We start from the raw sequence: 27,280 nt of genomic DNA, 5'->3' as shown, positions 1-27,280 counted from the left end.
CTTGACACTTACTGGGTACCATTGTGGTGTACTCATGCTATGCTTCTACACATTTTTATGCAGATCCGGGTATTTTGATTGTGTTGTTGAGAGTTGTATCTGCACGGCAGGAAACTTCAAGGTATACCTACATGACGTTCGCAGGCCTCGGAGTCACCATCTTACTTTATTAGGCTACTGATAAATTGTAATTCAAAATGGTATTGTGTTTAGAAATTCTAGTGTGTTTTAGTAGTGCTTATGACTCCGTACTACCGATTTTGGGAACTGTATAACTATTGGCCGCTTGCGGCTATGTATGTCATTTAATGGTTTATGATAAATGATTAAATAGTTCAATTATGTTATTAAATCAGCATGTGTTAGGCTTACCTAGTCTTAGAGACAAGGTGCCATCACGACATCCCAAGGTAGGAAATTAGGGTCATGAGAGCTATGTGGAACGGAAGATCTATGTGGGTGTTTTTCGTAAGATGATAGAGTATGAGTGATGTATCAGTCATTTGAGTAGCAAAGTTGAGATCGAGTATGGAAATTATGGTATACATGAGGTTATGGGGCTGGATGTCCTCGTAGGCAGACTATTCCTTGATTGCGGATTGTGAAGAAATGTTAAGGACTGGATAACTGATGGTATGTGTTATGGATAGGTTGATATGGACTTTTGGAGGGTTATTTACCTATTTGAGGATGATCAGAATTGGTTTGGGGGCTATTTGTAAGCCTGGTGAGAATGTGTATTTTATATCAGATCAGGTTTGGTTACTCTTACGTGATTGCTATCGTGGGTATATTTTCGGGCATAATGGATATTATTCGTGCCCCAGTCTATGTTATGTGCTTCTCTCTTATGCTATGATGGGTTCTGAGGTTATATGATTATTCGCATGCATTTTGTAATCTCGTTCAGGCCTTATGGCAATATGGGCGAGATGGCCCTCGTGATGTTGATTTTCTTATTGCACTTTAGTTGTGCATGCTTTTCTCCATATTGTATTATTCCTATTCATCTTTCCACAACTATATTTGTGCACTCTATCGTGCTTGATTTTGGCATACATGTGATTAGTGAGCCCGATCATTTTGGCTCTATGGGTATCCCTGTGTGGATTGATATATTTGAGATCGGGTTACGCGCCGAAATGGAGTTATGTGAGATATCCTTCCTTGTGTTTATTTCGTGTTTTATTTTCCCTTTGTGGGATGAGTTAATGAAATTATACTTTTATTGTTATATATGTTGTACTTGTTAGACAGTCCTCGTACCTTGCTTTCTTTCTATTTTTGGGGCATATCTGAGTTATTTTCTTGTTTGGTGTATGCACCGTGTTGTATGAGAATCCACGTGGTTTTGGTGTGACTTGTCAGTTGGGCTACTTGTATTGGCTGAGATGAGGTTTCTAGACCCGAGATTTGCACTATCACATCGAGATGAGGAGTGTTTGGAAGAATGATACAATATTTTCGCTCAGAATTGGGCAATGGTCCTTGTCGGACAAGAGAGCTTCTTGACTAATTGATTTCATGGGTGATTATGAATTTCTACATGTTTGTTTTATCACTAGCAGCATTGCGAAGGTCCAAAATGAGGTTTTATTTGACATAAAGTGTATTACCAACACCGAGATTGTTATTGGGCCGTTATAGTGGTCGGAAGTTATTGCCACGGGCATATGAGTTATGGGGAATATCATGTGATTATACCTTGGGTTAAGTCCTTGATTCATCTTGTTCAGGCTTATACAATGTATTGATGCAAGATTCGGGGTCTTATGATGAGTTTCAGATGTTGAGGATTGGGTTCTAAGGTTTATGGGCTAAGGATGAAGTAAGAACTTCAATTAAGTTCTGTTGTCAGGCTTACATTGATTGGGGTGACGTGTGATCACCCGGAGGAATATGTTTGGTGAGCTCATGCACTGATTTGATAGCTTTGGAATGACTCCTGGCACGTTCGAGGACGAACATATGTTTAAGTGGGGGAGAATGTAACGACGCGACTGGTCGTTTTGAGCAGTTGCACTTTGTTCGAAGGTTTGAGGTCACGAATAGCTTCACATGATGTATTATGACTTGTGGGTATCATTTATTTTGATTTTCGAGTGGTTCTGGATTGATTTGGATGAGTGATTCTCATTTTAGAAGCTTTAAGTTGGAAGAGTTGACCAAGTTTGACTTTTTACGTATTTGATCTCGGATCAGAGTTCTGATGGTTCCGTTGGGTTTGTACGGTGATTTTGGACTTCGGTGTATGCCCATAATTGAATTCGGAGGTGCCTAGGTTGATTTGACTTGTTATGCCAAAAGTTAGAAATTTAAAGGTTTAGAATTTTCCTAAGTTTGACCATGGTTTGACTTTATGGCTATCGGATTCGGACTTTGGTTTTGGGACTTGAAATGGGTCCGTTTTGCTATTTTAACTTGTCTCCAAAATTTGGTATCATTTGGAATTTGTTTGATATGATTTAGACGCTAGTTTGCAATTCTAGAAGTTCTTGAAGTTCATTGTGATTTTCATGCGTTTTATTGTCTGATTCGTGGTTCCGAAGGTTATTTTGGTGTTTTGATCGTGCGAGCGAGTTCGTATGATATGTTTAGACTTGTGTAAATGTCTGGTGTGGAACCTCGAGGGCTCGGTGAGTTTCGGATTAGTTTGGTTAGAATTTTGTGTGTTGATGTTGGTTCAGTCGCATTTGTGGTGTTTTGGTCACAAATGCGACAATCGCATTTGTGAGGTCATTCTCACTTTTGCGAATCTAGGCTTCTAGGGAAGAGACCTTGCATTTGCAAGGATTGTATCGCAATTGCGGAGATTGGAGGCTCGCTTTTGCAGTACTAGAGTCACTTTTGCGACGAGCCGCTGGGGGAAACACATGCGCATTTGCGAAGTTTATTGTCGCAAATGCGACATTAGCAGATCTGGCTAGGTTCACTTTTGCAATCCTTTTCTGCAATTGCGGGCGAATGCAAACCCCAGGTCGCAAATGCGACATCTGCAACTTGTTTATAGCTGAGTATTTCGGGACTTAGCTTCATTTTATCATAATTTGAACCCTAGACTCGGTGGGAGGCAATTTTATGGAGAGATTTTCATACCAAACTATTGGGTAAGTGATTTTAATCAATTGTCAATTATATTACATGATTATTTAAGAGATTTAACATCAAAATCATGGGATTTGAAGGAAACATTTAGGGATTTTTGTCTATGTTTTGAAAAATAAAAATTTGTAATTTTAGAATCGAATTGGACTCGGATGTGAAAACAAACTACATATATGAACTTGTGGGGCTATGAGTAGTCGAGACCTACCCTTCGACTAGGGTTTTGATCGGGTGAGCCCGTGGCTGATTTTTGTTGACTTTTAGAGAATTGTATAAAGATCATATCTTTGTTAATTGGAATTGGTTTCTCTTGCACTGTTTAATATTATTTAGTCATTTTTGGCTATATTTGAGTCGAGGTGAGGTGAATTTTAAAGGAAAATCTATTTTGATTATTGATTTGACCTAATTGAGGTAAGTATCTTGCTTAACTTTGTGTCGGAAAAACTACCCCTTGGGATTTGGGTTCATTGTACTATTTGAATTACGTGGAAGACGTGTACACGAGGTTACGAGTGTGTACACGGTCTTATATATGGTATTTGACCGGTTTAGACTCTTAGGCTTCGTTCATGCATTAAATTGAAGTTGTTAGTACATGTTCTACCTTTTATTGTCAAGTCTACTCTTATATGCTTTAATTGTTAATTGCAATTACTTGTTGAATTCATGTCTTTTTTTGTTACATGCCTTACTTGTTAATTGATTCTTTATAACCGTATTTTTATTTATGAACTGTCATCACTTGCTATTTGATATTTTGTAAGCTATTATATAATTATTTTATCCGCTTTGTGACTTTCTTTATTTAGCTCCTTTATTGCGTTTAATTTTGTGATACGCCATAGTTGGTTGTAGTTTGTTCGTTTAACTCATATTGTTTGGGATTTCGAGGTGTTGGATATTCTCCGTTGTATCGGTTATTATTTAATGTTTCGTACGTTTCATCTTCTTTAGTGTTGATATCTCATAAATATTGTTGTTGAGTTGTTTATGTTAATAATTTAATATTATTGGGATCGGGTTGCACGCCGCAATAAAATATGGAAAGATATGATATGGAGAGATAAGGACGGATGATATGATATAGGTGGGATCGGGTTGCACGTTGCAACGAATGTATATGTTGTAATTGTTTGTGACAGTAAAGTTATTCTTGGTTGTGATTCTCATGGTACATTCTATGTTGGAACGGTTTATCGGTTGGACGGTTATTTTTTTTCCTTAAATCATTTCACTTGTATTTTTTATCGTATTTGGTTGACCGTTGTTATTCTAGTATTGGAACGATAGTGACTTCTTGTGCGAGTCAAGCATTCTACATGATTTGTTGTGTTACTTTGTGCTAATTTTTGCCTCCGTTTTTACTTGGTGAATTAATTGTCAAGATGAATTTATTATGGGGGGTCATCATCTTATATTTTGTTGAGTTGTTGGTAACATAACGGTTTTAAATAAAGAAATTGTCAACATGCTTTACTTTATGTGACTCTTAAGATGAAACTCGTCATCTCACTCGGTACTTTACTATATTTAGATTGTTATCATGCCTACTTTAAATGGTTCTCAAATAAAACTCATTATCCATTTGATGTTTTACTTTACTTAAAATTGTTACCACGCTTTACTTTAACAAATTCTATATTTAATTCATTAATTTATCTGATGTTTTACATTGTTTAAAAATATTATTTTCCTTTATTTTATTCATTACTAACTAAACTCATTTGATACTCTATTTTGTATAAACAATATTTTATTTTACTTTATTTGATTTCTAAAATAAACTCATTATCTCATTTGATGCCTTACCGTATTCAAGATTTGTTATCATGACTTATTGTATTTAAATAAATCTTTCAAATATTTTATTTGATATTTGACACGGATACAATGTACATGGTGACATGAGGACTTTGTCGTACAAAGGTGATTGTTATTGTGGGCACAAGGTGCCATACGTGTAAGATTTGGAATTGTGGCTCATGATTTGTGGTTACGAGGTGTGGTGCCCCGGGGTAATTCATGTTGTAAGTCATGTGTTGGGAACGATTTGTTCCTTTGAATTGTCATCTATTTTCTTAATTGAGTTCATCCATATTTCATTTGTGTTCAGAATATGTTGCTGCTTCACTACCCATTTACTGCTTGTTGCCAATTGTGTTTCTATTATTCCTTTGTTAGTTTTATATTAATAATCTCTACGTTGTTGGCATTACATTGATGTTCTTTCCATTGTTCGATTTATGTTAATATTTTGCACAAATTTTATGTCTAGTAATTGTCTCGACTTACCTCGTCACTACTCCACCAAGGTTAGTTTTGATACTTACTCGGTACCGTTGTGGTGTACTCATGTTACGATTCTGCACATTTTTGTGCTGATCTAGGTACTTCTGATCGTGTTGATTTGGAGAGTTGTGTCTGCGTGGCTGGAGACTTTAAGGTATTCATGCTTGACGTTCGCAGGCCCCGGAGTCACCTTCTGTTGTCATTCATTTCCACTATTTGCTATTATTCCGGGACAGTGATGTACTTGACATCCCTAGTTGGTCTTAGAAAAGCTTATGACTTGTACTGCCGACATTGAGATTGTAGGACTGATGTTTGTTCAGCTATGTTATTTTAGTTATTAACTAATGCTTTGTAGTAAGTTAGTTAAATTCTGTTAATTCTCAGCATGTGTTAGGCTTACCTAGTGTCATGCCCCGAACTCAGGGAGCGCGATTGGTGCTCAACTGAGTAAACCCAGTTGAGCAAGCCTAATTTACATTAACCTCTCATAATTACTCATGCATGATTTACCATAACATAATTATATCTTGACTTTCATATTGAATACATTTGGCTCAATGGCCCATAAATTTTTTTTTCTTTTTTCTCTCGTGATGGGTACATAGCTTCATAAATATCTGTGAACATAAATACATGACGAAACTCAAAAATTAAGTGCATGACCCACAGTGTACATGGAGCTTCTATGACAATAGACACCTAAGTACATAAAACCAACTAGACTCGAATACCCACTGGAATTGTAGCGGGCTCACCATAATCTGCTGCGCTAAAGATCCCTATCAAAGATCCATATCATCTTGTAGAAGTATACCTGCATCCATTAAAAGATGTAGCGCCCCCCGGCAAAAGGGACGTGAGTACATGTGGAATAGTACTCGCATGTAAGGCAAACAAAACAACATATGAAATCATGGTAATTCAAATAAGAGGCATACAAAGTACATCAAGAACTACGAAATATCCCATAGATTCACATTTCAAGTCTCGTTATGCTTACATCATTTTAAACTTCGTTTAGCATTAACTGAGCCATATGAACTATGCGTGGAATACATAATATAAAGTAATTGAAACAACATGTACAAACAAGGCCAATGAAAGTAGTACCTAATGTCTGCGTTAACAATGCATCTCACTAGACCGTCCATATCCCTCTCTTATCTTACACCTATAAATTTCAATTGTGCATTTCATAGACCGTTCACATTGTTTACTTACACAATACACATGTACATTTCATAGACCGTTCATAGTATTTACTTACACAATACACCTGTGCATTTCATAGACCGTTCACAGTGTTTACTTACACAATACATATGTGCGTTTCATAGACCGTTCATAGTGCTTACTTACACAATACACCTGTGCATTTCATAGACCGTTCACAGTGTTGACTTTCACAATACACCTATGCGTTTCATAGATTGTTCACATTGTTTACTTACACAATACACCTATACATTTCATAGACTGTTCACAGTATTTACTTACACAATACACCTGTGCATTTCATAGACCGTTCACAGTGTTTACATACACAATACACCTGTACGTTTCATAGACCGTTCACAGTGTTGAATTCCATAATACACGTGTGCGTTTCATAGACCGTTCACAGTGTTTACTTACATAATACACTTGTGCGTTTCATAAACCGTTCACAGTGTTTACTTACACAATACACCTGTACGTTTCATAGACTGTTCACACTGTTGACTTCCACAATACACCTATGCGTTTCATAGACCATTCACAGTGTTTACTTACACAATACACCTGTGCGTTTCATAGACCGTTCACATTGTTTGTTTACATAATACACCTGTGCATTTCATAGACCGTTCACACGATTTCATAACACAATATACCTATGCGTTTCATAGACCGTCCACATGATTTCATAACATAATATACCTATGTGTTTCATGGACCGTCCACAGGATTTCATAACATAATATACCTATGTATTTCATAGACCGTCCACAGGTTCATAACATAATATACCTATCTGTTTCATAGACCGTCCACAGGATTTCATTACATAATATACCTATGTGTTTCATAGATCGTTCACAGTGTTTACTTACACAATACACATATGCATTTTATAGCCCATCCACAGGATTTCATAACATAATATACCTATGCGTTTCATAGACCGTCCACAGGATTTCATAATATAATATACCTATGTGTTTCATGGACCGTCCACATGATTTTATAACATAATATACCTATACGTTTCATAGACCGTCCACAGGATTTCATAACATAATATACCTATGCATTTCATAGACCGTCCACAGGATTTCATAACATAATATACCTATGCGTTTCATAGACCGTCCACAGAATTTCACAATATAATACACCTATGCGTTTCATAGACCGTCCACAAGATTTCATAACATAATATACCTATGCGTTTCATAACATATCATTATGCATATAACCATATATAAACTCAAAGCGATATGATTAACATTACATTAAGGTCGTAAGTTCCCGGATCATTGGAGCACTTCATGTTCATGCTCATCATGGAAAAACATAGCACATACATGGTGAATCAATAAGTGAATTTCATTGGCACATGAGCCCAATTTCTTTTCTTAAGGTTCATCATCATTTAGCATATGACATCTCCCTTTCATCTTGTTATTCACTCACTTGACGTATTGAGGTTATTAGCTAAGTTCATGATTCTTGAGGACTTAACATAGAAGTCATTTATATACATTTTTTCAGAAGCATACAACTATAGTTGAAACCATTGGGACATACAACACCTCATAATTCTCATTTAGGCAAATAACCATATTTCATCTTCATATTATCACTTCATTAGTACTTTCAATTACTTACAACATCATTATTCATTGGCTCCCTTTTTGCCATACATATTATTCTTCATTCATGGAATGGTGGCCGTATCTTATATTCCATACTTTCATTTCATTACTTTCAAGACTCATCATCATAGTTCACACATCATTTCATTTTATTTCATTGGCTCTATTGGCCATAATCATAACCTTCATTATTGGCACGGTGTCTACACTTTATATCCTTAACTCACTACTTTCACTTTCAAGCATCTTTATAGATTATCGACAACAAAGAATCTCTAATCACGACTTTTAGTACACCTATGAGAAAATAAGAGTCTTATGTACATTGAGACTTCTTACACAATTTGGCATAATAGCCTTCACTTGAAACACTACTTGGAGTCATAACATTTTTATACCCAACTCATGCTTTGAACACATTACCGAAGGATAACATCATATGATAAGAGCATCTGAAATACATTTTGAATATATATACCTTTCAACACAAAGCTTATTCGGAATAATTGATTTATAAAGAATAACTTGGGACTTACAAGAGCATCATGGAATTCAATTCTATGAAAGAAGTTTAGACAACATACCTTGATGGAGCTCTTTAATGATACTAAAACCTCCCACTACTCTTACAACTTCAATCTACATCAACACAATTCAATTGGACCAATATTAGTAAACATTTCCAGTTTGTTTTGGTCATTTTGGCATTTTATCAAACACCTAGAGTGCATAACACTCAACTACCTCTAATGATATTTTTTCATCCAACAATCCCTCATTCCTACCAACATGAGATACTACAACATCCTTTATCCACTAACTACATTATTAGCACCATTGTAATCATCAATGAACTCACATCCACCAAATTTTACTAATTAACTCATTACAAAATCTCTACAACATTCAATAATCTAGTTTAAGCACTAGTGGCTTCCAATCACCATCCCATAAGTTTCAATACTTAATTCATACTCATATTCTCATAGTATATCCATACATGTAAGTCTAAGGGTGTAGAATTACCTTTTGGAAGAAATCTTGCAAAACCCTCCTTTGAGTTCTTGAAAAACTTTCTTGAAGATCTATGTATTTTATGGAGGATTGAGTTAGTTTTAGGGTAGAATTGATGGAATGAAACACCAAATTATTAGGGATTACTCACCTTGAAGATGGGGGGAGTTGGAGGTCTTGAGAGGGTAGAGGAAAACCCCAAAGTTCGGCCAAGAAAAATGGGATAAAATAAACCCCGAATGAGTATATAGCGTTTCGAGCGCCACAGGTGGCACCAGGGGCTGCCTATGGTGCTGGTTCCAGTAGCTGAAAGAAATCCCAGCGCCAGGGACAGCGCCTCGCGCTACCCTGAGCGCTGGTGATGGGAAATGATTTTTTCTAACGCGGGAATGGGAATAACTCTCTCATACAAAGTCCGAATTCGATGATTCTTTTTGCTATGGCTCCGTAATTTCAATACGGATCTAAGGATTTAATCAAAACTAAATTTGGAGATCATTTTCTTAATATGATACCATTTACACTTGAAGAAACAACATCGTTGAAACACTTTTGATGTCAATATAATGCGGTTCCACCCCATAGGTCTCCTTTGATACTCGAATACGTTATTCCTGAATATCGTTGTCGTACTTTAAAACCTTAAATTATTAGAAAATTCTAACGGGGCCTTACACCTAGTCCCAGGGACTAGGTGCCATCACGATTCCTAAGGTGGAATTTTGCGGTCGTGACAGTTTCTTCTCTCCGCAATACCATTTTGTTGTAGGGTATTTGGGATAGTTAACTGATGAATTATTCCATTTTCATCACATAACCCATTAAATTGGGTTGATAAGTATTCACGACCACGGTCAGTTCAAGGAGATTTTATCTTCTTGTCTAATTGATTTTTCACTAAACTCATATAGCATTTGAAGCAACTTATTGCTTCTGATTTGTGAGAAATTAAATAGACATAATTGAAACATGGAAAGTTATCAATAAATGTGATGAAATAACTTGCTCCATGCCTAGCCCTAACATTCATAGGCCCACAGATGTCAGAATGGACTAGTCGCAAAGGATATTCAGCTCTAATCTCCTTACCAAAAGGTTTTTTTGTAGATTTTCTTGCTAGAAAACTTTCACAAGTGGACAATTCCACATGTTCAATGTTGGAAAGCAAACCTTTTTTTGCTAATGCATTATTTTTAGGCCAATATGACCAAGTCTAGCATTCCATATGTTTATATCACCATCATATTAATGTAAAGAAACAAATATAGAAAAACTAGCATTATTATTAAATGAATCCTAATTCAAATTCATAATAATTAAACCTCCGGTCACATGACCAAAACTTAATAAAGTTGAACCAAAAGTCAACAAGTCAAATCTTAGCTTAAGCAAAACTAAAACTAAAATAACATTCCGGTGAATTGTTGGTGCAAAGAGAACATCATGTAGTATTAGTTCTCGACTGCCACGTAGGACTAACTTGCATGTACTGATCCCTTTAACAACAACTTTATTGTTGTTTCCCACATATACCCATTTTGCTCCACGTGAAACTCGTTGAAATTCAACAAAGGCACTGCGTTCCTAGGCTATGTGGTATGTTACTCCTAAGTCTACAATCCACAAAGGATTAGATTCAGTCAGAAAAACAGAACTAGAAACACAAAGTTCACTAATTCGAGCATCACGAAATACCTTTCTAGGAGGCTCAGAGCAATCCCTGGCATAGTGACCCCTTTTGTCACAATTATAGCATTTCACTTTAGCAACTTTGACACGTTTGGGATATCTATTCTTGCCTTTTTCAGTCTTTGCTGTTTTAGCAGGCTGAACTCGCTGAGCTTGAGTTGGCCCTCTCTTCTTTCCTCTGTTCCTTTTCTTGAATCACTCTTTGTGTTGGAGGTTGTTGCCATGTGCAACTCAACTATTGGCTTTGCAGCCTTAAGTCATTCCTCCTCTAACTCAAGATGCATGCGGACATCTTCCAGAGTTGTGATTCGCTCATTATGGGTCAAATGCATTTTCATATGATCCCAAAAATTAGGTAAAGAGCGTATGACAGCTTGGATTTGCTTTTCATCAGTCAACACATGACTAGCATCTTTCAACTCCCCAATCATATTTGTCATTTGCCTCAGATGTGTTTTCATTGAATGTTTTGGCGTTTCTTATATGAATCAAATTTGATCGTTAAGGATCGCATCCTTGCAGTGGAACAGGTACCAAACCTATTCCTCAAAGCATTCCAAAGATCCATAACTCTTTGGTGAACTTTAAAATCCCTTAGGATGTCATCATCCAAGGTGCTCAGCAACGTAATGCGAGCAGTGGAGTTCTTTTTCTTCCAACTGTCATAGGCTTCACGCTCACGCCTATGCTGAGCAATGTTGGCTTCCTCAGGCTCATTCATTACATTGTTAATGGCCTCCAGAGCTTCTTGCTCCTCTAGCACATACTGGACTTTCAAGCTCCAGATTTCATAGTTATCGCCATTGAGTTTCAATCCTTTGTTGAGCTCAACAACAATATTTTTCGTAGTAGTAGTCATTCTTTAACAAAATAAAAAATATCATAAGGATCATATAAAAATAATGCAAGGCACTATGTTCAACATACATATATATTATGATACTAAGCATCAATTGATTAATTTAATAAATATATATATATTAATCATGGAGTCGAAAATTCACTATGTTCCCAATAATCGTCCAAAAAATTAAAATATTATAAAAATTAATATATTCAATTATCTAGCTAAGCGTCTTAATCATGTTTAAGATAATATAATTATCTATCATGATTTTATAATCCCATATGGATCATAAGTTAACAAATAACTTATATAAGCATGCAAATAAAATTAATGTCAAACTAATTAATATTTATTACATGTTATATAAATTCACATATTTTTTTTAAATGTTAAACTAATTAATATATTATACATGTTAAATAAATTAACAAGTAATATTAATATTAGCTAATTAATATTGATTTCATGCTCAACAAATTAATATAAAGTATGTGTTAAATTAATTAACAAAAGTAATGTTAAACAATTAACATTTCAAACATGTTAAACAAATTAACAAATAAATATAATATTAAACAAATTAATATTTAAATCATGTTAAGCAAATTAACAAATAAATTTAATGTTAAACAAATTAACTCTTCAAGAATGTTAGACACATTAACAAATAAATCTTATGTTAAAGTAATTAACATTTCAAACAATTGGGATAATAAATTAATTATTATTTTTATAAATAAATATAAATACTAAATGTATATTCTAAAAATCAAGTGCAGAACTTAATTTATATTTTAATTAGGCCATTTGCCCAAAATAAAATTAACTAAGACATTTTAAAATAGGCCTGTAGCCATTTTTAAATTCTACCCAGCATTAAAAAAAAAAAAGAAAGGAAAAGGCCATTAGCTTCAGCATTTAAAGTGAGCCTTAAGCCCATGGCATAAATCTGCCAACACATGCAGATCAATTTTAAGTGGGTCTTTAGTCCAAACAAAATGGACAAAGTCCCAATTTCCTTATTATGCCAACTTAAACTAAGAAGTCCAAGCCTTAAAAAAACTAAATTGTTTTCTTAAAAGGTTTGACCACATTTATTTGTGTGGCACGTACAGAACGTGGGCTAATAAAGATAGCCACCTTTTAAAAGAACTTCTCTTCCTTTTTTTTTTTATTTAAAAAAATATACTATTTCAGAATCTTACAAAAATGAAAGAACCCTAGCCCCTTCTCATTCTTCTTTTTCATTCCCGCCGCCCTCATTTTTGAGGATGAACAAAAAACTTTAATTTTTTTTTCTATTCCTCTTTCTGCCAAGGATATGGAGCACCAAGCTCCATTTTTATTTGTATTTAGTAAAGAGAAAGAGAAATCCAGCCACTCTCTCTTCTTTATTGTCGCCGACGTCCGACATTGGAGCACCAAGCTCCGCCCCCTTTCAGAGAAGGAAGAAAGGAGAAGCCATGGCTCTCTAACCTTCTTCCTCTCCATGGCTTAAAAAACTAAGGAAGTTTATTGGTCGTTTCTTAGACGACCTCCACCAGCCGCGGCGAGTAACTCAGACGGCGACGGGAGCTGGATTGTTGATCGAGAAATTACGGAAAAAAAAATGATTGAATAAAATTTTAGATTATTTCAACAAATCCCAGTTTCTTACAGAAAAAAACATATACAAAGTTATGTATTCATAGAGATAAACTAACATATACGTTATTTTATTTATTTAGCAGATTTGAAAACTAATCTCAATTAAACTGAAAGAAATTAGCATACAAAAGGTTAAACTAATTAACCATCCCTAATAGTGAAACGATCCGACTGGTCATTTTACTTTTTAGATCCCCGTTTCTCTAAATAAGACTCCCTATATGTGTTTTTATTGTTTTATGACTTGCGGGGACGGTTAGTTCGGGATTCGAGATTCGGAAGGGTTTGGGTTGAAATCGGAACACTTAGTTCCTTAATATTGGCTTTAAAGTGGGTAAGTTTGATTTGGTTCAACATTTCTAGTAAACGACCTCGGAACTGGGATTTGACGGTCCCAATAGGTTCGTGTAATGATTTTGGACTTGGCGTATATTCGGATCGGGTTTTGGATAATGCAGGAGCTTTTCGGTGCAAAAAGTTGAAAGTTGGCGCATTGAAGGTTTTAAAGTTCTTTAAATTTGGTTTGGAGTAGGTTTTGGTGTTATCAAGGTCCCTTTGGGATTTCGAACTTGGAAATAGTTCTGTATGGTAATTTAAGACTTGCACGCGAAATTTGGTTTCATTCCGAGTAGTTTAAGTATGAATCGGCGCATTCAGAGTAAGTTGGAAGAATTTAAAGTTCATAAGTTGATTCTATTGGTTTTGGGTTGCGATTCTTAGTTTTAATAGTGTGTTCCGCGTTCTGATGGTGCGAGCGAGTCCGTTTTATATTTACAAACTTGTTTGTATGTTTGAACGTGGCCTTGGGGCCTCGGGGCCTCGGGTGCTACTCGGACGTTGCACGGATCGAGTTAAAGCTCAACAGGAGCTGCTGGTGCACCAGTTCTGGTGTGCCCGCACCTACGAGCTTTTGGCGGCAGGTGCGAGCTCTTGGCCGCAGAAGCGGCTTTGGGCATTTGGCCAGTGGTCCGCAGAAGCGGAGAAACATGCGCAGAAGCGGCCTCGCTTTTGCAATAAAAGGGCCACAGGTGCGAGGAGGTCGCAGATGTGCTCCACCCTCCGCAGAAGCAGGATCCCGTCCGTAAAAGCGGAGCCAACCGGCCTGGGCTAGGACTGTACCTGCGATGGCTTTTTCGCATGTGCGGCACCGCAGATGCGGCCCCAGGTCCGCAGAAGCGGAAATGCTGGAGGCAGTGAGGTCCTTTTTAATACGGGACTTCGGCTATTTTGAGTTCATTTATTACATTCCTTAGGCGATTTTGGAGCTCTTAGAGAGAGGGTTTCACCTAAATATCGGAGGTAGTAATTTCTATCCAATATAAGTTAAATACATGGATTATGGGTAGATTTTAACACAAAAAATTGTGAAAATTTTGGGTTTAGATGAAAAATATAGGTTTTGATAAAAATTGGATTTAACCACGAAAATGGTTAAGAGGTTGAGTAAAAATTATATATTTGAGTTCGTGAGGTTATGGGTAACAAATTTCTTCGAACATTTCTAGAATCCGAGCACGTGGGCCCAGGGTGAATTTTAAGAATCTTCTAATAGGGGTTAGGTAATTACTCTAATAGTTAGAATACGAACATTCGAACATGTATTAATTAATTTGTATAACATTTGAGATAAGGTAAGTATCATATCTAACCTTGTAAGAGAGAATTTATCCCATAGGTTATTTAAATTACTATTGCTTCTAATTGTGGGGGCTACGTACGCACGAGGTGATGAGAGTCCGTGCGTAGCTACTAATTATGCTTATGTCCAGGTAGTTTAGGAACCAAATCATAAAATATTTGTAATGTTTGTACCCTACTTGTTAATTTAAGTGCCTGAATTATATTGGAACTTGATAAAGGAATTGTAAGAGACCGAATTTCACTTACTTGACTTTTGGCAGGTTACTTGACCGTTAATAGAAATTGTTCTTCTTTGTGTATTAGACTTGTAATAACTTTTAAATCGGATGTTCACAAAGTATCCTCTCTTCTTGTGGAGCGGGCCGAACACCTCAGCAGTAGATAGATGCATCTAAAGTTCCAGCCGCACGACCCTCGGCAGTGTACATATTATTCTGGATTGGGCCGCACGACCTCGGCATAATCGTGCATGAAAATACTCGGAGTTTAATTATATTTGATATTATTTTATGGCTTGAGAGGTTAAAATTTCATATGACAGAAACTGACTTGGGATTTACCATTAGTGAAAGAATTATTTATTTCCTGCTAATTATTGAGTTAATATTATTATGTACATTACTCATGCTTATTTAGAATTTCTGTATTTTTATTGTTAGCCCATAGTAAGTGTCGATGTCGACCCCTCGTCACTGCTTCTTCGAGGTTAGACTAGATACTTACTGGGTACATGTTATTTATGTACTCACGCTACACTTCTACATTAACCGTGCAGGATCTGAGGCAGGTGCATCTGGCAGTCTTACCGGCGCGCACCCCCGTTACCCTGAGGCATAGTGGTGAGCTGCTTCCTGAGCCGTTCTGCAGCACCTAGAGTCTCGCTTTTGTATCATTTTTTGTCTACTTTATTTCAGACAGTAGTTAGAATTTTGTATATTCTACTAGTTGCTCATACACTTGTGACACAAGGCCTTGGCACACACACTAGTAGACTTTATGATTTTGGAGTACTTATATCACTATGATTGTCACTCAGTTGTCTTCGTTTTATTTATTAAATTTTCTACTCCTTAATTTTTTAATAAATAGAATTTAATTACTTGAAAACTTATTAAAAGAGAAATAACATGGATTAGTCCACCGTTGGCTTGCCTAGTAGCGACGTTGGGCGCCATCACGGCCTATAGAGGAAATTGGGTCGTGACAACATGGTATCAGGGCACTAGGTTCACGTAGGTCTCACAAGTTATGAGCAGGCCTAATAGAGTCTTGCAGATCGGTGCGGAGATGTCCGTACTTATCTCCGAGAGGCTATAGGGTGTTAGGAAACTACTCTTTCTTCATCTCCTATCGTGCAGTTGATGTTGTGCTAAGTATCTTTCTCTTATTCTCTCACAGATGGTGAGAACGCACACGAAAGATGTACCCGATCAAGGAGGAGTTGCTACCCCTGCTGCTAGAGGCCGAGGGAGGGCTCCAGCTCGCGGTAGAGAACGAGGGTGTCCTAGAGTTATTCTAGTCATGCCACCAATGGATCTAGTAGAGGATCTTATTATTGAGGAGCAGGGCGAGGTGCCTGCAGCAGAGCCAGCCCCGGTGGATTTCATGTCCGCCCCGGGATTCTAGGAGGTCATGGGTCGTATGTTGTAGTTCATGGATTCTATGACTCAAGCTGGTTTACTTCCAACGGACCTAGCCACATCTCAGGCGGGAGGGTAAGCACAGACCCCTACCGCTTAGGCTCCAGGGCATGCAGCTGCCGTATATCATACGTCGGGCGCACTACCCGTGGGCGGAGCTCAGCCAGTTGCAACAGCTATACCTAAGCCCAGACCAGCTGCGGACGGCAATCCACAGAAGCTATTGGACAGATGGACCAGGATTCATCCAACTTTCTTTGGGGGTGAGCAGCATGAGGACCCTCAGGACTTTATTGATCGGTGCAGGGACAGACTGCACAACATGAGGATATTGGAGTCCCACGGGGTGGACTTTACCACCTTCCAGCTGGAGGGCAGGGCCCGTAGGTGGTGGCAGTCATATCTCCTCGGCAGACCAACAGATTCTCCTCCCATGACTTGGGACCGGTTCACCCGTATTTTTCTAGATAGGTATATTCCGCCCTCTCAGAGGGAAGAGTTGCGATTTCAGTTCGAGCAGCTTCAGTATGGTCAGATGTCGGTGACCGATTATAAGGCGAGATTTTTTGAGTTGTCTCTCTATGCACTTATGATACTTCCTACCGACGCGAAGAGAGTGTGGAGGTTTGTTGTAGGTTTTCACTTTGGTATTCAAGCTACTAGGGCCCAAGAAATTGAGATGGGGACTTCTTTTGAGCTACCTGTGAAGATAGCTCGGAGGATCGAGGGTGTACGCCAATGTAGCCGAGAGCAGGCGACGAGGGATAAGCAATTTCATTATTCTGGAGAGTTCAGAGGTGCCCTGGCTGGGGGCAGAGGTCGGTTTGTGAGGGGTCAGTCTAGCAGGCCCACATATCCAGCACTGCTGCCTCCTCGGGGTGCTCATGTGCGACCTTATTTCAGCGCCATGCCAGAGAGTTCCTACCGCCCACCAGCTATTCAGGGTTCCTCCAGTGGGTATTCAGGCTATCAGGGTCAGATTTCGGGTTAGCAGTCCACCGTACCGAGAGGTTATTTCGAGTGCGGGGATCTCAGTCATGTGCGGAGGTTCTGCCCCAGGCTTCGGGGCCAGGCAGTGCAGCAGGGTTAGCAGCCTATGATTACAGCACCAATTGCCCCACCAGTCGTCCGGCCGCCCAGAGGCAGAGGGCGGGTGGGTAGGGCCGTCCTAGAGGTGGAGGCCAGCCAGGTGGCACTCCCGTCAAATTCTATGCCTTTCCAGCCAGACCAGATGCAGTAGCCTTAGATGCCGTGATCACAAGTATTATTTCTGTTTGTGGTAGGGATGCTTCGATACTATTTGATCCAGGGTCTACATATTCATATGTTTCATCTCTGTTTGCTCATTTCCTGGGAGTTCCTCATGAGTCCTTGGGTACTCTTGTTTATGTGTCCACTCCAGTGGGTGATTCTGTTATTATGGATCGGGTCTACCGGTCTTGTATCATGACTTTCTATGGTTATGAGACTAGAGCAGATCTTTTGTTGCTTGATATGACCGACTTTGAGGTCATCCTGGGCATGGACTAGTTGTCTCCATATCACGCCATCCTTGATTGCCATGCCAAGACTGTTACCTTGGCAATTCCAGAGTTACCTAGATTGGAGTGGGAGGGATCGTCTGTCAGTGCATCTAGTCGGGTTATCTCCTTTCTGAAGGCTCAACACATGGTCGAGAAGGGTTGTTTGGCTTATCTAGCCTATGTTCGGGATATTACCATAGAGACTCCGGCGATTGATTCAGTGCCTGTGGTCCGGGAGTTCTCCGATGTGTTTCCTTCTGATCTTCCAGGCATGCCACCAGACCATGATATCGATTTCTGTATCGATTTGGCTCCAATTACCCAACCTATATCTATCCTACTATACTGCATAGCTCTGAAAGAGTTGAAGGAGTTGAAGAAACAGCTTGATGAGTTGCTAGAAAAGGGGTTTGTCAGACCAAGTGTATCGCCTTGGGGTGCACTAGTGTTATTTGTGAAGATGAAAGATGGGACTATGCGGATGTGCATTGATTACCTCCAGTTGAATAAAGTTACCATTAAGAATAAGTACCCGTTGCCGCATATTGATGACTTATTTGACCAGTTGCAGGGTGCTAAGGTGTTCTCTAAGATCGACTTGAGATCGGGGTACCATCAGTTGAAGATTCGGGATTCGGATGTTTTGAAGACGGCTTTTCGGACTAGATATGGCCATTATGAATTTTTAGTGATGTCCTTCGATTTGACTAATGCCCCGATAGCATTTATGGATTTGATAAATCGGGTGTTCATGCCATATATTGATTCGTTTGTCATTGTCTTCATTGATGACATTTGATCTACTCACGTAGCATGGAGGAGCACGAGCAGCATTTGAGAGTGGTGCTTCAGACCTTACGGGAACAGAAGATATATGCTAAGTTCTCCAAGTGTGAGTTTTAGTTGGATTCCGTAGCATTCTTGGGGAATGTTATATCAGGCGAGGGTATTAAGGTAGATCCCAGGAAGATTAAGGCAGTTCAGAGTTGGCCTCGTCCTACCACGGCGACTGAGATCAGAAGCTTCTTGGGGTTAGCAGGTTATTATCATCGGTTTGTGGATGGCTTCTCATCTATTGCAGCATCTTTGACTAGATTGACCTAGAAGGGTGCTCCGTTCCGATGATCCGATGAGTGTGAGGTGAGCTTTCAGAAGCTCAAGACCGCATTGACTTTAGCACCAGTGTTGGTGTTGCATCTTTGACTAGATTGACCCAGAAGGGTGCTCCGTTCCGATGATCCGATGAGTGTGAGGTGAGCTTTCAGAAGCTCAAGACCGCATTGACTTCAGCACCAGTGTTGGTGTTGCCTTCCGGTTCCGGGATGTATACTGTGTATTGCAACGCTTCACGCGTTGGTTTGGGTTATGTATTGATGCAAGAGGGGCGAGTTATTGCATATGCTTCACGACAGCTGAAGCCCCACGAGAAAAATTACCTTGTACACAATTTGGAGTTGGCCGCGATTGTTCATGCTCTTAAGATCTAGAGGCATTATCTTTATGGGGTGTCCTCTGAGGTTTACACCGATCATCGCAGCTTGTAGCATTTGTTCACTTAGAGGGATCTCAATTTAAGGCAGCGCAGGTGGCTTGAGTTACTAAAAGATTATGATATTACCATCCTTTATCATCCGGGAAAGGCGAATGTAGTTGCGGATGCCTTGAGCAGAAAGGCGGAGAGTATAGGTAGTTTGGCATTCATTCTAGCATAGGAGAGACCACTAGCTTTGTACATTCAGTACTTGCCTAATAGACTTGTGAGGTTGGATATTTCAGAGCACGGCGGTGTTCTTGCATGCGTCATCGCCCAGTCTTCACTATTCGAGCAGATCAAGGCTTGTCAGTTTGATGATCCGTACTTATTGGTTCTTAGATAGACGGTACTATAGGGTGGTTCCAAAGAGGTTACTATCGTGGAGGATGGTGTTTTGCGACTCCAGGGTTGCCTATGTGTCCCTCACGTTGATGGATTGAGGGAAAAGATTCTAGAGGAGGCACACAGTTCTTGGTTTTCTATTCACCCAGGTGCTACCAAGATATATCGCGACCTGAGGCAGCATTATTGGTGGCGGCAGATGAAGAAGGACATAGTTGAGTATGTAGCGAGGTGCCTTAATTTCCAGCATGTTAAGTACAAACATCAGAGGCCAGGTGGCCTACTCCAGCAGATGGTTATACCTGAGTGGAAATGGGAGCGCATTAGCATGGATTTCGTAGTTCGGTTGACGTGGACCTTGTGGAAGTTTGATGCAGTTTGGGTTATTGTTGATAGGTTGACCAAGTCGGTACACTTTATTCCGATTGTTACCACGTATTCTTCAGAGAGGTTAGCTCAGATTTATATTCAGGTGATTGTTCGGTTGCATGGTGTGCCTGTTTCCATCATATCATATAGAGGCCCTCAGTTTACTTCGCATTTCTGGAGGGCCGTACAGAGTGAGTTGGGGACCCGGGTAGAGCTCAGCACAACTTTTCATTCGCAGACCGATGGACAGTCGGAGCGGATGGTTCAGATCCTGGAGGACATGCTCAAAGCATGTGTGATTGACTTCGAAGGGTAGTGGGATCGATTCTTGCCATTGGCCGAGTTTGCTTACAATAATAGTTATTAGTACAACATCGAGATAGCTCCATTTGAGGCTTTATATTGTGGCGATGTCGTTTGCCCGTCGGATGGTTTGAGCCCGACGAGGCTAAGTTATATGGTACTGATTTAGTGAAGGATGCCTTAGAAAAGGTAAAGTTGATTCAGGACCGACTTCACACAGCATAGTCCAGACAGAAGAGTTACGCGGACCAGAAGGCAGGTGATTTATCATTTATGGTGGGCGAGAAGGTTCTCTTAAAAGTCTTGTCGGTGAAGGGAATTATTAGGTTCCGGAAGAAAGGCAAGTTGAGCCCAAGGTTCATAGGCCCATTTGAGGTGTTGAGAGAAGTTGGGGAGGTTGCTTATGAGCTTGCTTTGCCTCCAAGTCTATCTGGAGTTCATCCGATTTTCCACGTGTCTATGCTCCGGAGGTATCATGTCGACAGGTCGCATGTGTTAGACTTCAGCACGGTTCAACTAGATGAGAGCTTAGGTTATGAGGAGGATCCAATTGCCATTGTTCACAGGCAGGTTCGCCAACTGAGGTCCAAGAAGATTTCTGCGGTAAAAGTTCAGTGGAGGGGCCAACCAGTCGAGGAGGCTACTTGGGAGCCGAGGAGGACATGCAGAGCAGATATCCACACATATTCAGCACTCCAGGTATGATTCTAGACCCGTTCGAGGACGAACGTTTGTTTAAGAGGTGGAGAATGTAACGACCCGACCAGTCATTTTTATTTCTAGATCCTTGCTACCCTAAACAAGACTCCCCGTATGTGCTTTTACTATTTTATGACTTGCGGGGGCGGTTAGTTCGGGATTCGGAAGGGTTCAGGTTGAAATCGGACACTTAGTTCCTTAATATTGGCTTTAAAAGGGTAAGTTTGACTTGGGTCAACATTTCTAGTAAAAGACCTCGGAACTGGGATTTGACGGTCCCAATAGGTTCGTATGATGATTTTTGACGTGGGTGTATCTTCGGATCGGGTTTTGGATGACCCGAGAGCGTTTCGGCGCAAAAAGTTGAAAGTTGGCGCATTAAAGGTTTTAAAGTTCTTTAAATTTGGTTTGGAGTAGGTATTGGTGTTATCAAGGTCCGTTTGGGATTCCGAGCCTGGGAATAGTTCTGTATGGAGATTTAAGACTTACACACAAAATTTGGTGTCATTCTGAATAGTTTAAGTATGAATCGGCGCGTTCGGAGTAAGTTGGAAGAATTTGAAGTTTATAAGTTGATTCTATTGGTTTTGGGTTGCAATTCTTAGTTTTAATGTTGTTTTCCGTGTTCTGAGGGTGCGATCGAGTCCGTTTTATGTTTACAAACTTGTCGGTATGTTTAGACGAGGACTAAGGGGCCTCGGGTGCTACTCGGACATTGCACGGATCGAGTTATAGCTCAAAAGGGGCTGCTGTTGCACCAGTTCTGGTGTGCCCGCACCTGCAAGCCCGCAGGTACGAGCTCTTGGTCGCAGAAGCGGCTTTAAGAATTTGGCCAGTGGTCCGCAGAAGCGGAGAAACATGCGCAGAAGCGGCCTCGCTTCTGCGATAAAAGGGCCACAAGTGCGAGGAGGCCGCATATGTGCTCCTCCCTCCGCAGAAGCAGGATCCCGTCCGTAGAAGTGGAGCCAGCCAGCCCGGGCTAGGACTGCACCTGCAATGGCTTTTTTGCAGGTGTGGCGCTGTAGATGCGGCCCCAGGTCCGCAGACGCGGAAATGCTGGAGGCAGTGAGGTCCTTTTTAATACGAGACTTAGGCCATTTTGAGTTCATTTACTATATTCTTTGCGCGATTTTGGAGCTCTTAGAGAGAGGGTTTCATCTAGCTATTGGAGGTAAGTAATTTCTATCCAATGTAAGTTAAATACATAGATTATGAGTAGATTTTAATATGTAAATTTGTGATAATTTTGGATTTAGATGAAAAACCTAGGTTTTGATAAAAATTGGATTTAACCACAAAAATGGTTATGGGAGTAAATGAAAATTATATATTTGAATTCGTGAGGTTATGGGTAACAAATTTCTTTGAAAATTTCTGAAATTCGGGCAAGTGGGCCTGGGGTTGAATTTTAGGAATCTTCTAATAGAGGTTGGATAATTACTCTAATAGTTAGAATACGAACTTTTGAACATGTATTGATTAATTTGTATAACATTTGACTAATTTTGGATTGTTCGGCAAGGAGTTGAAGCTTTAGAGTAAATTTGAGGCCGGAAAGCGAGCTTTGAGACAAGGTAAGTCTCTTCTCTAACCTTTTAAGAGGGAATTTACCCCATAGGTGATTTAAATTACTATTTGCTTCTAATTGTGGGGGCTACATACGCACGAGGTGACGAGAGTCCGTGCGTAGCTACTAATTATGCTTATGTCCAGGTAGTTTAGGACCCAAATGATGAAATATTTATAATATTTGCACCCTACATGTTAATATAAGTGCCTAAATTATATTGGAACTTGATAAAAGAATTTTAAGAGGCGGAATTTTACTTACTTGAGTTTTGGCGAGTTAGTTGACCGTTAATAAAAATTGTGCTTCTTTGTGTATTAGCCTTGTAATAACTTTTAAATCAGATGTTCATAAAATCTCCTCTCTTCTTTTGGAGCGGGCCGAACGCCTCGGCAATAGATAGATACATTTATGGTTCGTGACGCACGACTCTCAGCAGTGTACACATTATTCTGGATTGGGCCGTATGACCTCGGCATAATCATGCATGAAAATACTCGGAGTTTAATTATATTTGATATTATTTTATGGCTTGAGAGGTTAAAATTTCATATGACAGAAACTGACTTGGGATTTACCATTAGTGAAAGAATTATTTATTTCCTCCTTGTTATTGAGTTAATATTATTATGTACATAACTCATGCTTATTTAGAATTTCTGTATTTTTATTGTTAGCTCATAGTAAGTGTCGATGTCGACCCCTCGTTACTACTTCTTCGAGGTTAGACTAGATACTTATTAGGTACATATTGTTTATATACTCACGCTACACTTCTGCACTAACCGTGCAAGATCTGAGGCAGGTGCATCTGGCAGTCTTACGTGCACGCACTTACCCTGAGGCCTAGTGGTGAGCTGCTTCCTGAGCCGTTCTGTAATACCTAGAGTCTCATTTTTGTATCATTTTTTCTGTCTACTTTATTTTAGACAATAGTTAGAGTTTTGTATATTCTACTAGTTGCTCATACACTTGTGACACCAGGTCTTGACACACACAGTAGTAGACTTTATGGTTTTGGAGTACTTATATCACTATGATTGCCACTCAGTTATCATCGTTTTGTTTATTAAATTTTCTACTCCTTAATTTCTTAATAAATAGAATTTAATTACTTGAAAACTTATTAAAAAGAGAAATAACATGGATAAGTCCACAGTTGGTTTGCCTAGCGGCGATGTTGGGCGCCATCACAGCCTATAAGGAAATTGGGTCGTGACAAATAGCATAGTAAACGTAAAAAATAATTAGTGAACATGAAGTTCTAGATTCACGTAGAAATTTAGAACTATTCTGTATATTATTCGGACCAGAAAATAAGCCTATGGCTATGATACCAATGAAGTAACGCGATAAACTAAACACATTAATTTAGCGCGTAAATTATAAAACGAGAATTTAAATGCTGAAAGAAAGGACGAACCGCAGCTGGAATTACTAGTCGGCAGGGGTTGTCACGGTATGTCAGAGCAACCGCCTATTCCACAGTCTAAACCCTAACTGGAATTGAGAGAGAAGAGCGTAAAAAAATATTGCTGAGAGTATGTTTTATTGTACACTGTAAGTGTACTTATATAGGAAATATTAGGGTTAACTAATAATCATATTGGGCCTTAAAACAACCCTTATGAGTGTACCCAAATTTTCTACAGGTAGTATCGGGTACTATGATGAAACGGAGTCTTTTCTTCCTTCTCTTTACGTTCTTGCAACCATTAATTGGATTGTAAAATATTTTATTAAGATTAACCGCTACCATTATGAAGAGCTCTAATGGCCATATTTGGCCTTTATCCTGAGGTGCCTTATTTGCGTTCTACTTTGAGATTGCTCCTTGTAATTGATGTAGTCGCACTTACATTTGGTTCGGTGTTTGGCAAGAGCCTTTTTGGTTTAATTAGAGATTTGCACGTGGAATTTAGACGACCTGAGTTTTATAAAACTTATAATTTGCCCAATAGTGCAGAACATACATAAAAGGTTTGCAGAGTCTACCACAACTAGCTCCAAACCGAGTTTCAACTCCTGCGCCATTAGCCCTGGAGAATTTCTCGATCATCAAAAAAAAAAAAAAAGAGTCGACTCCAACTAGTTTGGGATTGAGGCACAATTGATCGATTGCCCCTGTGCTTTGAACGTTTCAGGCCCCTTAAGATCAGATAGCTTAAGTTGTAGTTGGAGGTCTTTTTGACTGTCTATCAGGGTAGCTGGAAAAAATTGTGAGAATTGTCTTAGTTCCTCTAGCATTGATTGTTAGAAGTGAATTCATATTGTTAGAGTTTCTCAGCAAGTTAAGCTGAACAAGCAAATCTGGACTCGGGGTATCCGAAGCGTCCCTAGACGGGTTAGAGTTGGTATTGCTCGAAAGAGTAATGAGATAAGGATGAAAAGGAAGAGCTCTACTGTCTGGTTACTGTTGCGGAGATCCCACCTGAGGGATTGAAGGGTCTTGCTTGGTACAAAGATTATCGAGGATGAAGACTAAACCATCATCATTGGAGAAAATGATGATATTGATACAAGACTGGTCAGTTTTGTCAGGGCACTTTGTATCTGTTTTTTCGAGCATATTTGTCGCTATGCGTTTTAAGCCATCACTTCGTCATGTTTTCTGTTTTGCATTTTGCATTGTTCACTTATCAGCTTAGTATTTGCGTTTTTTGAGACTAGTAGCAGCGCTAATCCAACTTGTTCATTTGCCATGTTGCATCTCATCCCTTATTTCTTCACAAGTTGTTTGACAATATAAAGATCTTTTACATATTTTATTATTTAAACATAGAAATAAATTCAGAGTCCTCCCCGTAACATTAATATCCTTTGTGGTTTATAATATTATTTTAATTTTTTTAACAATTCTTTTTACCTATGTATTATTAATATAAAAAGAATTATAGTATGACTACTTTTTCCTTTTAAAGTATTCTCTTCTCTTTAATTAATTTTGTAAACACTCTTTTAAAATTTGTTTAGAATAAAATTGAAACAAGAAGACGTCTCTCCCCCTCCCAGGTGTTTCATGGTTGCCTGAAAAGTGAAAACGCCATGGATATTCTTCCTCTCCCCGGCCTTTGGCAGGAGAGAAACCACTCTCTTTTGCTTGTTTGTTCAAGAACCTTGAAAATTAAATGCAAGCCACACAAGAGTTGCTCAAAACCAAGCACAGTTGGAGTCAAGATGACGATAAATCTGTTAGCAGATCATTCTCAACGAATTTTTTTGCAATCCAAAGATGTGAATATAGAGAAATTTTCAGAAACCACTATTGTTTAGTGGCTATTAACTTGTTATAGCTACCATTTACTTAATTACTTCCTATAGCTATCTTTTCAGTTGTTATGGAATGTATTCGATGTATTTAAGCTACTGTATTCATGAATACAGTAGCAAAACTCGGCGAAAAAATAGGGCAGGTCCAGCTATCATCCCCTGTATTCATATGTATTCGCGAGATGTATTCAAGAATACAGTAACGGCAATCTGCATAAAAATAGGTCTCTCGAGCTGTTTAAAAACGTAAAGTGAATCAATTAACGTGATAGATTCCTAATATATCTCAACAAACTCAATTATAACATATTATTAATCCAGTTAATGAAAAGATTTCTCACACGAAAAACACCCAAAAAACAGAGCAATCTTCAGAGATTCAGTCCATCCTTTTTTTCGTGGTATCGTTCGAGGAATTTTTATCCCGCTGATATTGTTCGAGGTTATGCTAGGAATTCATACAAGTATCTACAGAAATAGACTGAAATTCGATTTTTTAGATGGCAAGTTTAACCGTGCTACTGCGTCATTCTGGCAAGTGAAACATTGGGAATAGCTATGTCGATTATTCGATTGATGGGATATTGATAAAGGAGTATGCATCGTACAATGATTTGGTTGCTTCAATTTCGAAGCAACTTGCCATAGATTTCAGCTCAAAGTCAATTAAAATTGAATACAAAGTGGAAGAAAATTACACGCCAATGGAAATACACAACGACATGGGTTACAAGGTGTATGTAGAGTTAAAAAAGGAGGACAGAGAATTCGGGATGTATCCATTGTGTATAACAACAATGGATAAAGAAATTGTAGTTGGAGGAAGTTTAATTCAACGTGACCTAATGTGATGACCCAAAATGTCATCTTTAAATATAATAATTAATTATGTATTCTAAGACCTCAAAAATTATTATTTGTCATTCCTCGACTTGCG

The 27,280-nt window shown here is 38.8% G+C and overlaps 1 protein-coding gene across 1 annotated transcript; it reads right to left on the bottom strand.

Moving 5' to 3' along the window:
* Window positions 1-10,879: 10,879 nt before the first annotated feature.
* Window positions 10,880-11,820, bottom strand: LOC138892304 (uncharacterized). Its single transcript, XM_070176011.1, has 3 exons — window positions 11,501-11,820; window positions 10,968-11,139; window positions 10,880-10,885 (listed from the first exon to the last, which is right to left on the bottom strand). The coding sequence occupies exons 1-3, from the start codon at window positions 11,818-11,820 to the stop codon at window positions 10,880-10,882; spliced, it is 498 nt and encodes a 165-aa protein (XP_070032112.1).
* Between the last annotated feature and the right edge of the window lie 15,460 nt (window positions 11,821-27,280).

This window comes from Nicotiana tomentosiformis, chromosome 5 (assembly GCF_000390325.3).
Source record: "Nicotiana tomentosiformis chromosome 5, ASM39032v3, whole genome shotgun sequence".
Lineage (NCBI taxonomy): Eukaryota > Viridiplantae > Streptophyta > Magnoliopsida > Solanales > Solanaceae > Nicotiana > Nicotiana tomentosiformis.
Note: the sequence above shows the minus strand (reverse complement) of the source record. Positions and strands in the feature narration are given on the sequence as shown.

Bases quoted from the DNA above. Each gene is read 5' to 3' on its own strand.
- LOC138892304 (XM_070176011.1), bottom strand. From the start codon at position 11,820: ATGACTACTACTACGAAAAATATTGTTGTTGAGCTCAACAAAGGATTG. The intron at 11,140-11,500 runs GTTTGGTACCTG...GAAAAGGAACAG, and splicing joins TGGAATGCTTTGAGGAATAG to AGGAAAGAAGAGAGGGCCAA.